Here is a 12,426-nt window from a genome sequence, read left to right on the forward strand (position 1 = left end):
CATTTAATTGAGGAAGCTAAATCAAACTGTCTTGCTAGAATATAAAAAAATAATTCTTCATAGGCTACCCAAAGAATTCTTTATAGGTTATGAATTTTTCCTAGGGTTTACCATAGTAAACCCAGCTGCATGTGTGTCTGCATGCAGTCATGTTTGACTCTGCAGCCCACCAGGCACCTTGGTCCATGGGGATTCTCCAGGCAAGAATACTGGAGTGGGTTGCCATGCCCTCATCCAGGGGATCTTCCCAACCCAGGGATCAAACCTGTATCTCTTATGTCTCCCGCATTGGCAAGCAGGTTCTTCCCCACTAGTGCCACCTGGGAAGCCCATATATATATATACATCTAAAAATTCAGACTCTGTATTAAGTGAAATTCAATACTTAGGCATGACAAAAATAGCAATAATAATTACTCAGCAAAATTTAATTAAGAAGAAACTTAAAAACAAAAAATAATATTTAACAGTAAAACTTTAGAACATTTTCTTTATAGCCAGGAATAAGATGAAAACACCTACTTTCACTGCAAGTTTTAGTATGCCTGGTCAGTGCACTAAGAAAGTGCTATCACACTGGGATGACCCTGAGGGATAGGATGGGTAGGGAGGTGGGAAGGGATTTCAGGATGGGGAACACATGTACACCCATGGCTGATTCATGTCAATGTATGGCAAAAACCACTACAATATTGTAAAGTAATTAGTCTCTAATTAAAATTGAAATTAAAAAAAAAAAGAAAGTGCTATCACATGTGGAAAGGAAGAAACAAAACTGTTATTATTTACAGATATCACTGCCTGCAGAGGAAATACGACTGAGTGTCTTCACTTTCACTTTTCACTTTCATACATTGGAGAAGGAAATGGCAACCCACTCCAGTGTTCTTGCCTGGAGAATCCCAAGGACGGAGGAGCCTTGTAGGCTGCCGTCTATGGGGTCGCACAGAGTCGGACACGACTGAAGCGACTTAGCAGCAGCAGCAGCAGCAGAGGAAATACAGGAGAACCAAATACACAGCAAGAAAAAGGAAAACAAGCTCAACCCAGTGCTGTGTAACAACCCAGAGGGGTAGGAGGTGGGAAGCTGGAGGGAGATTCAAGAGGAAGGGAACATATGTATACTCATTACTGATTCGCATCGTTGTATGGCAGAATCTGGCACAACACTGTAAAGCAATTATCCTCCAATGAACATTTTTTTTTTAAATTGGATAACAAATATAAATGCAAAATGCAAGGCTGTTGGACGTGTGATTACCAATCAAAAGTCAAGAGTATTCCAATAAACCAGTAGGCAATTAGAAAATTCAATTTACATATGGTATTAGAATCATTAAAATACCCATGAAAAATCTAGTGGTCAGTTTGGTCACAGATATTTTTTAAACTCATCAATATGCATGGTCAACAAATTTAACAATCCTCTCCAAGGTATGTGCCCTTAGAGACACTCTCTCACATGTAAACCAGAAGACAAGCTCCATGATATTCATCTCATTCTTTCTAACCACACACACACACATGTGTGGGACAGTCTAGCTATATATCAATATGGATTGGATAAATTGTTGAATATTCATACAATTAAATCTGTATATGTCAATTTGGATTATCTTAAAAACAGAATGCTGAGAGGGAAAAGCAGGTTGTTCAGGGATATTTATAATATGACATCACTTACATAAAAAGTAAAACCTGTAGCACAATACTCTGTATTATTTATGGAAAAATAAGTTTTTAATAAATATGTAGAAACAAGGAATCAAGCTTTTGATTATCCCAGGAAAGGAAAAAGGAGAACCAGAGCATGGAAAGGGTTAAGTATCAGCAATGTTTCAACTTTACCTCTAGTTTTATTTCTTTAATGAAAATACATATAAATATAAAAAATTAGTAAATTATATTGAATCTATGTGTAAAATACCTAAATATTCATAATATTTTGTGTTTCAAAATACCTTATAATTTTAAAAATACATGTTTTTCAAAGTATCCCATGTAAATATTTTAACAATAATGAAAAGGCCATACCCCGTGTACATATCTCTTCATAAAACTACAAAGGGAGTTTGCCTCCCTTTCATCTGTTATTAAACATCATTTTAAGCCACATGTTATTATATGTTGTTAAGGATTAGAAACTATTGACAGAAGAAGTGTAAAAAGTAGCATATTCTACTGGAAAAGTAGCAAGGATTGAATAAAGATGCCATAAAGATTAAGAAAGGTCCAAATGGCATAAAATCGAAAAGAGGTTTTCAAAGTTTAGTTAAATACTCAAAAAAAAAACATTTATCTAAGTTTTGAGTGAGAAGCCAAAGACATTACTGTCAAGAGAAAAAAAAAAGTAGAAAAACTAAAAAAATAGATAAAGCTGCTACTTGCATTTTAAATTGAGGGCACTTACAGAATATGATATAGGGCACATGTCAACAGTATGATTTATTACTCAGATTATAATAAATATTTTAAATTTTCCCCTGGAAGTAAAAACTTTAATTATTAATATCCCAAGAAGCTCCCAGAGCAACCTACCTGGAGAAGGAGCCTTTCAAAAGCCAGAAAGTTGTCCCACTTGGCAGTCTGTGGGTGTTTCAGAGTTTGGACAGTGGCCAGCCCAAGCTGTAGGAGCCCACAGTGATTCCCTAGAGATTTGAGGTTGTTCTTGAAGAGCTGAATATAGGACATGAGCTGCCCCGGAGTGACTCTCCCTGGAAAAACATACAACATATCAGTGTAGCCTCTTCTGGGAGCGGTAAAAATAAAGAGGAGTGTGCTATTAATACTACTACCGCCTTGTTGTTGTTGTTCAGTTGCTCAGTCATGTCTGACTCTTTGTGACCCACGGACTGCAGTACGCCAGGCTTCCCTGTTCTTCACTATCTCCCATCAGCACAAAACTTCAGAGTCAACTGCAAGCTTTCCTAAGCTTTTGTGACTCTTAAAACAACATGGTGACAACAGCAAAGTTGAAACTACCAACTGCATTTTGCAAGCAAGAAAACAGATGTGAAGTGCTCTTGCCAAAGCCATATTGCTATTAGGATTCATTTCATAACTCTGCAATACCCCATACATGCATTTTCAAATAAAGTCTTATGAATAAATATTTCTTGAGGTCAACGTGGAGTACCTCTGCAAGACATATGATATAGCAATCTAAGAGCCAAAAAGGCAAGGTTTCCAATTGTGTGTGTTACGTATATAAAGCAAAGGAGAAATCTGTTAGGACTATAGCTAAAACTTTATCATTGATATCAATGGGTTTATGACAATATCCTTGAGCATTAAAGCAGACTGTTGTTGGAACAAAAATGTATGGAGAACCAGAGTGGAAAAAACCCTGGAAGATGAGATATCCAAAGAAAGGGTTTCTTGTGGGTGAGAGGACATTTACTATCATGGTCACCTAGATCTAGAACAAGACTCTCACCTCATTAAACACTAGAGTACCAAAAACACAAACAAACCCTGTTGAAGATTCAGTCTTTCAGACCCCTAACCTTTTCCTAAATAGCACTCCTTCCGTTTAGTCACTTCCCATTCTACTATGTCAGATCTCATTCCTGCCATTCATCAATGCAATGGGCAGAACTCCAGAACACTACAGTTTCTCCTCACTGGGCAAGAAGAGTGCAATGGAGCCAAACACAAATGCAAGGCCAGTAAATCCTTCCTGTACATTTCAGCCACACTGTCTTCCTGGTTTACCCTCTGATGCCTAAAATCCAGGTTTGTTTGCTATGCCTAGGTTTGCTAATATTTCGCAACAAAACTACCTGTATTTATTTAGCGCATGTCCTCTTCTGATTTTCATAGCAATTCTATGGGGTAGCAAACAAGTGAGAGTTCCGTGTCTCACATGGTGCTAAATGGCATCTGTCAATTAGTGGTTTTGCTACAGATTATAATACACAAAAAATAAAGACCTTGTCACAAGAAACTTACAAGCCCGTAATATATTCTACCTTTTTATTGCATGTTTTGGAGAGATTAAGGATTCTAAAGTGCCTTATTACCCACTTATATGGTGCTTTCCTGATAGCTCAATTGGTAAAGAGCAATGCAGGAGACCCTGGTTCAGTTCCTTGATTGGGAAGGTCCGCTGGAGAAGGGACAGGCTACCCACTCCTTGTGGCTCAGCTGATAAAGAATTTACCTTCAACGAGGGAGACCTGGGTTTGATCCCTGGGTTGGGAAGATCCCCTGGAGAAGGGAAAGGCTACCTATTCCAGTATTCTGGCCTGGAGAATTCCATGGACTTGTATAGTCCATGGGGTCACACAAAGTCAGACACGACTGAGCAACTTTCATTTTCAAACAATAACAGCTGGCGGCGGGGAAGAACAGTGGAAATGAATAGTACAGAGCTGAGTCTCACTAGTTTCTTTGGTCCCTTGGTAAAGCATAGCTCATTCCTGATTCTCAAGCAGCAAGCTAACAATTTGCTAGCTTAAGTACTAACAGAGAAGAGCCTCATTAACCCCTTCTTTGCTTGGTTTTAAGTTGGCTTGATTAAGGTATAATTTACATACAGTAAAATTCACTCTTTTCTGGTTCAGGGTGTTCTCAAAATAGTTCTATGAATTTGACAAAAACACAGTCATAATCAAGATAGATTATTTCCTTTACTCCCAAAAGTTCCCCTTTTATAGTCAATTCTCTTTTCCCATCCCCAGTCCTTGGTGAACACTTGTCTGTATTTATCTGGTTTCTGTTCCATAGTTATTCCTTTCCAGAATGTTCTATAAATGGAATCATATAGCACATAGCCTTTTGAGTCTAGCTTCTTTTACTTGAGCATAAGGTATTTTGTGTTCATTCATGTTGTTGCTTGTATCAGTAATTTGCTCTATTTTCTTGTTGAGTAGTAATCCATTGTACGAACCATAGTTTGTTTAAACTTATCCATTCACCAGTTCATGATCATTTGGGTCATTTCCAATTTTTAGAAATGATGAATAAAAACTTCACATACATCTTCATACAGTATTTTATGTGCGTATGTGTCTGTGGACATACGATTTCAGTTTTTTCGTAAGAAATTTCTAGGGTTGCTGGATCATATGCTAAATGTATGCTTAACTTTACAAGAAATTGACAAACTAATTTCCAAAGTAAGCCATCCTACTAGTGACAAATGAGAGTTCTATTGCCTCACATCCTCAATAGCCTTAGTATTGCCAGGTATTTTGGTTTTAGCCAGTCTAATAGGTTATCTAATAGGCAACAGCTTACTAGGGTTTTAATTTGGATTTTTTAATGACTAATAATGTTGTTCATGCGCCTATTTGCCACCCTATATCTTTTTTGGTGAAGTGTCCGTTCAAATCCTTTGCTCATTTTTATTAAGTTGTTTGCTTTCTTGAGTTAAGAGTATCATTAACTTTTATTAATCCATTGGTTCAACACATGTTTTTGTGCTAGGGACTGTTCTTTTTTTTTTTTTTATTTCGGCGGCGGCCCGGGGGGGGGGGGGGCTGTCACGTGACCGCCGGTCGGCCCCGGCCCCGCCCCCGCCCCCTGGGACTGTTCTTACTGCTAAGCACAAGCCCATGAACAAATCAAAGAAAACTCTGTCCTCATGGCCAGCAAATAAGGAAGACAAATGACTCCCAGAATGCTCTCCTAACTAATCCAGCTCATTACATGTCACTCTCTTAGGGGATGGGATCTTTTGTGCAGAGGATGAACATTTTTACACAAGAACATCTTCTGACACATTAAACATGTGAAAACAAATTTTCACTTGAAATGGGTTCAGATCTAACACTGCAGTGAGCTCCATTTATTTCTTTAAACATTGTGCTGCAGTTGATGGCAGTGTAGTCCCTGGACACACAGAGCTTTGTTGACCAAGAGAGATCGTCATAGAACAATTACATGAACAGTTACTTAATCATGACTGTGACAAGTACTGCTAAGGCAACAACTAAAAAGTCTTGAAACCGTGAAAGGGTCTATGTGGTACATAACTGCCTACCTCTCCAACCCTATCTCCAGGACCTGAAGAAGAAGAAATTAAAAAGGCTCAGAATACACACAATCCATTTATAGCATAACTGCCCTTTAGAGAGACCTAAAAAAATGGAAATCATCAGAGAAAGTCATCAGGTCTGTTTCGATTTCAATTGCAATAACCATATGTTCAACTTAAAGATAATAATGTCTTCAATTCAAAAATATAGTTAAACTTTATTCAGTTAGCATCTTCCAATCTCAGACTTGGACTCAACAACCATATTTACATAACACCACCTTCCAACATAAAGCATGAGATCCAAAGAACAAATGGCTATATTTCATAATAGGAACTGCCAACAGAATACTGCATTGTGAATTAGCGATTATTTACCCTTGCTGCTCTAGTCTCTTTCCCTCCGCATATCTTTTTCTTACATACACAGGCCACTAACACTTCTTATACATGTCATGAAAGCAGGGGGGTTTTGGTAAAAATCCCAAACATGGTAATTTAAATTTATTAAAAGAGTACTTTACACAAATGCTTTAAAATATAGACTAGTGACATTTTAAAATATGTTTAATCAGAATCTTACAAAACACAAGTAAAATTAACCGAGTATTAAAAATGTTATACAATAAGACTAATAACTTGAGAAATCTTCCCAGTTTATTTCAACTAAAACTGCAAGCAACTAGGACCAGGTGTTGAAAAAGTAATAGACATAACATTTATTCATATCTCATGTTACCAAAAAAAAAAACTTCTCAGGTAGATTTACATAGTGATTTAAAAACGTCAACCCAAGAAGGCTTGCCAACACACTTTTTTTCAGTCATAAAAACAAAAGTTATTTTATATCAAGACATATAGCAACTCTGTGAAAAGGGACAATTTTGAAATTTGAAAACTAGTTTTCAAGTAAGAAAATCTATTAGGCTCTTTTTTTAAAATATAGTTTTTAAGAAAGAGAAACAGGCTTCTGATATTTAGTTAAGAAAAAAAAACAGAAAACTTTAACAACCATTAATTCTATGTATATTTTGAAACAGTAAAATAGAATTATTGCTTGGAAGAAAAGGGACAGATTTAGAAAATAAAATGATTTAATATTTTAATATTGTCTGTGATCCTTATAATATTTAATTCCATTGTATTCAAATGAATTATGGAAATCACCTTTCTACTTACTACATACATTTGATAAACTAGACTGCAGCCATGAAATTAAAAGATGCTTACTCCTTGGAAGGAAAGTTATGACCAACCTAGACAGCATATTCAAAAGCAGAGACATTACTTTGCCAACAAAGGTCTATCTAGTCAAGGCTATGGTTTTTCCAGTAGTCATGTATGGATGTGAGAATTGGACTGTAAAGAAAGCTGAATGCTGAAAAATTGATGCTTTTGAACGGTGGTGTTAAAGAAGGTTCTTAAGAGTCCCTTGGATTGCAAGGAGATCCAACCAGTTCATTCTAAAGGAGACCAGTCCTGAATGTTCATTGGAAGGACTGATGCTGAAGCTGAAACTCCAATACTTTGGCCACCTGATGCGAAGAGTTGACTCATCGGAAAAGACCCTGATGCTGGGAAAGATTGAGGGCAGGAGGAGAAGGGGATGACAAAGGATGAGATGGCTGGATGGCATCACCGACTCGATGGACATGAGTTTGGGTAAACTCCGGGAGTTGGTGATGGACAGGGAGACCTGGCATGCTGCAGTCCATGGGGTCACAAAGAGTCGGACATGACTGAGTGACTGAAACTTCTGAACTTGTTTTCTGGCTTGGTAAGATATATTTAAAATATTTACACATATATGATTTTTTGTTGATTTTCTTAACAACAACAAAAAAGAGCATTCTGTCAGTGGTAGGTTTGACTTAATCCTCAAAATGTGTCTTAATGGTAGAAAGCAACCATCAGAAATTTTGTCTAAAATAGTATACTTAGCTACTAAATGTTTTCTTCAAAAAAAAAACTCTATAACAAATAATAACACTATCATGCATGTTTTTTATTCATCATTGTCTTGAAACTGTGAATGAAAACCTAGTATGTGAAATCTGAATAAACAAAGTTATGTATTAAGACATGTATTCCCAGAATTCAAATATCAGCATTTCATTTGTCTACTTTTTAATTACTCTTCTAATATAATAAAGACAAAGCATATTAAAATAATTAAATATAACATGTTCTGCTAAAACTCTGGTTTATTAACCGACACACAACTGGCAAACAGGAATACTTTTAATATTACACAAAAAGTCACACCTATTCATTTGTCACTTAACATCCTGTGCCGCCAAATAGGAGCAGTTGAACACAAAGTAAGCCAACATAGTTGAACACTGCAAGCCATAAGAGGAAGTGAGTCCTGACTGCATTCCTAGTTCTTCCTCTTAGCTCTGCTTGATCATGTGCCCTGTCCTGGAAGTGCTTCCTGTTTGGTCCTCCCAGATCTTCAGTGCAGTTTGCCTTTGCCTCCATTAACAAACAGCCTCAACTTCTCTTTACATTCCCTTCCAGTGAGCTACCTTCAACTCTTTTGTTCACATGAAGTCCCAAATACACTGTAACATTTCTTTATCTATAGGAAACTGGCATACCTTTTGAACTGTGCTAGTATTTTAATCAAGATTTTTATTGGTTTTTTTTTTTTGTTAGTGCTCTAATTATAAATTTGTATAGATTTTTAAATGGGCTTCTGCTAATGATATTTTTTATCATGAGCCCTGATAACCAGTATGTGATTTTGCAAAACAAGTTTTCCAGGAATGCATGTAAATTACAGCAAAAGCGCTCATACTAACATGTAGACAAAGGTGGTGATGCTACTAAAACATAACTATTGGTTGGTAGGCAGCATGGTCAGGGAAAAGCTCCAATGTTAATTCTACAGTTGACAATAGAAAGCTCTTGTGTACAAAAGATACATTCAGAGTTCTGTAAATAATGTACAAAAGGTTGAGAGGGTAGACTGAACACATGGGTTTATATCCTCATCTCATTTCATCAGAAAGAAAAAGGAATTACAAAGGGAAAGGAATACACAACAAAGAGATCGTGAGATAGTCTCTAAACTGACAGAGGCTCCGAGCACTATTCCTCCCCATTTGTTGGTTATCTTCGTAATTTACATTACATTCTTAAACTTTCTTCTTTGTTCTGTCAATTACAGATGGTATCCTATGGCTTTTCGTCTTCTGAGCAGAGGATATTAATCCCTCTTTGCCCCCCCTCTACTTTGTATCTCCTCCTTTCATCTTTCAAATCATCTGTACTTTTACTTTCATCAAGATGGATAGCATTTATATTTTGCCTTATGACCATAATTTAGTCTTATGTGCTTTTTTAAAAAATAATTTTATTTATTTATTTTTGGCTGTGCTGGGTCTTCGTTGCTGTGAGGGCTTTTCTCTAGTTGCGGTGAGTGGGGGCTACTCTCCAGTTGTGATGTGCAGACTTCTCTTTCCGTGGCTTCTCTTGTTGCAGAGCACGGGCTCTAGAGTGCATGGGCTCAGTAGTTGCAGTTCCCAGGCTCTAGAACATAGGCTCAGTAATTGTGGCCCGTGGGCTTGGTTGTTCTGCAGCATGTGGGATCTTCCCAGACCAGGGATTGAACTCATGTCTCCTGCACTGGCAGGCAGATTCTTTACCACTGAGCCACCAGGGAAGACTGTACGTGCTTTTTGTATAGCTTGATTCAAACAGTTTAAAATCAGTCAATTGTGTTTCCATCATAATGAACTATATAACTATTAATGACAGACCCAAGGTACAAATTATGATTGCATTTCCTTATGCAAATACTTTGGTCCTAGAACGCTTATGGGCTTTTTCTAAGGGGATGGGGGAGCTGAATTCCCTGCCTTAATCAAAGCTGTGAAGTCTCCTAATTTCAAATACACTGTCTCATCTTTGAAGTCCAGGTTATGTTGTTGTTTCTTTTAACTGAGGTATAGTTGAGCTGTGGGGGGTTTTGTTTTGCTTTTTCCCCTCCCTGAATACTTTACAACCAAACCCCTCCATTCTCCAGTCCCATCATGGGCGGGCTGTTCTCCAGGCCTTTCTGTGTAGTCAGCAGCCTGGAACTGACTCTGTTGCTTTCCTCTGTTGGAACACTGTTTGGTTAAATTTCGGATTTTTTTTTCCTGCTATGTTGCCTTGTTTTGCTGGACAATCTCAAGTAACTTCCTCAGAAAAGGTGTGTGGAAAGCAAAGTTCATTTTATCTCTAAAAAGGTTTTTTCTTGCCCTCCAAGTTTAATAATAGTATATCCAGATCTACAATTCCAGGTTGAAAATAATGCATTGCTTCATTATTTTCCGGCTGAGCATTGCTCATAAGAAACCTGGGCTAGTCCTATTTTTGTTCCTTTGTAGATGAGCTTCCTTTTTTCCATCTAGAGGTTCATAGGACCTTTTCATTCTCTTGTACTCTAAGGAGTCATAGTGATGATGTCTAGTTTAGAGGGGTTTTATTCTTTCCACTTGCTTTTCAGTTAAGCCTGTTCTACTATTTGATATGTCTTTCTTCACATCTGGGAAGTCTCACATTCTTTCCTCACTAATTTCCTGTCCTCCGCTTTTTCTCTCTAAAACTTTCAATAGTTCTTCGGTCTCCTGAATTGGTTTTCTATATATTTTGCTTTTTGTATCATATTTTCAATGCCCTGTTCTTTCTACATTTTAGGAGATTGTCTTGATTTATCTTTAAACTTTGGTTGAATTGCTGACTCTTTGCGACCCCAAGGTCTGAAAGCCCACCAGGCTTCTCTGCCCATGGGATTCTCCAGGCAAGAATACTGGAGTACATTGCAATTCCCTTCTCCAGAGGATCTTCCCAAACTAGGGACTGAACCTGAGTCTCCTGCATTGCAGGCAGATTCTTTACCATTCAAGCTACAGGGAAGTCCTGAATTTTTTTTTTTTAACCATAAAACCTTTATTACTAAGAGCTTCTTCTTTTTTTTATGATTTTGTTTCTTTATTTGGCTGCACCAGGTCATAGTTGCAGCACTCAGCATATTGAATCTTCACAGCAGCACGAGAACTCTTAGTTGCAGCCTGTTGGATCTCGTTCCCTGACCAGGGATCGAACCAGGACCCCCTGCATTAGGAACATACAGTCTTGGCCACTGGACCACAGGGAAGTCCCTAAGAGCTTCTTTTTTAACATGAGCTTTATAGAGATATAACTCACATATCATAAAATTCACCCTTAAAATGTACAATACAGTGGTTTTTAGTACACTCAGAGTTATGTAATCATCACTACTATAAAATTTCAGAACATTCTCATTATCCCAAGAAGAAAGCCTATACTCAAATTTCCCCAGTTATGAAAAAGATATACAGCTATATAAATCCATACATATTAGAATATAGCCTAAATAAAATTTCCAGTTGGGAGATATAACTGTACTTAGTTAAACCAGGAAACAGAAATAACAGAAGGGAGAATATTCAGGTAATTATAGCTATAATAGAATTCTGGCTTTTTTATATATGATAATACTATGGTGATACACTAAATGGAGAAGGCAATGGCACCCCACTCCAGTACTCTTGCCTGGAAAATCCCATGGACAGAGGAGCCTGGTAGGCTGCAGTCCATGAAGTCGCTAAGAGTCAGACACAACTGAGCAACTTCACTTTCTCTTTTCACCTTCATGCATTGGAGAAGGAAATGGCAACCCACTCCAGTGTTCTTGCCTGGAGAATCCCAGGGACGGGGGAGCCTGGTGGGCTGCCGTCTATGGGGTCGCACAGAGTCGGACACGACTGAAGCGACTTAGCAGCAGCAGCAGCAGATACGCTAAAAAAATTTTTTTAATTGAAGTATAAATTCCTGGAAGGTAATATAGGACTAGAAAAATACTTACTAAATCAAGGAGCAAAACAAACAATAAAAATAAACTTCCTCCTCTCCTCCAAACACTTTGTCTAGAATATGTGACAAGGCATTGCAACAAAGAGGGGTCACTTACCTAGAAGATATAACCAGTTTCAGACTCAGAGGCCTCAGATATAATGGAGGAGGAAAGTGAGGAGTATAACATAAAATAAAGGATACACATCCTAAGTATGTAGTTCAGTTACTTTTTACACATACATCTATCCACGTAACCACCACCCTGATCAAGGTATGGAATATACCCAGCGCTCTAGAAGATTCCCTTGATACCTACCTAATCAATAATCCTACAACAGCAAACCATTGCTTTTAACTCTCTCAGTACAGATAACTTTTCGTTTGCCTTTGAATGTCATATACACAGATACACTATTTTGTAACATCATCCAAAATCTCAATCTTTTTTTTCCCTTCCTCTGTTTTACTGTTCTGTACGACTCTAACTGCGTCTCCGTCCATTCTACTTTGAAGGATATTTAGGGCCGTTATAAATAATGAGGCTGTGAACAGTCTACCACATGCCTTTTGGTAGACTC

General features: G+C 37.6%; 1 protein-coding gene across 1 annotated transcript in view; it reads right to left on the minus strand.

Annotated features, from left to right (window-relative positions):
• The window catches only part of SCFD2 (sec1 family domain containing 2), a 395,024-nt gene that overhangs the window by 320,485 nt on the left and 62,113 nt on the right, over positions 1-12,426 (minus strand). The window contains exon 4 of the mRNA XM_004009827.5: positions 2,539-2,714. Coding sequence (XP_004009876.2) covers positions 2,539-2,714 — 176 coding nt within the window. The remainder of the gene's footprint in view (positions 1-2,538; positions 2,715-12,426) is intronic.

The sequence above is a fragment of the Ovis aries genome, chromosome 6 (assembly GCF_016772045.2).
Source record: "Ovis aries strain OAR_USU_Benz2616 breed Rambouillet chromosome 6, ARS-UI_Ramb_v3.0, whole genome shotgun sequence".
Lineage (NCBI taxonomy): Eukaryota > Metazoa > Chordata > Mammalia > Artiodactyla > Bovidae > Ovis > Ovis aries.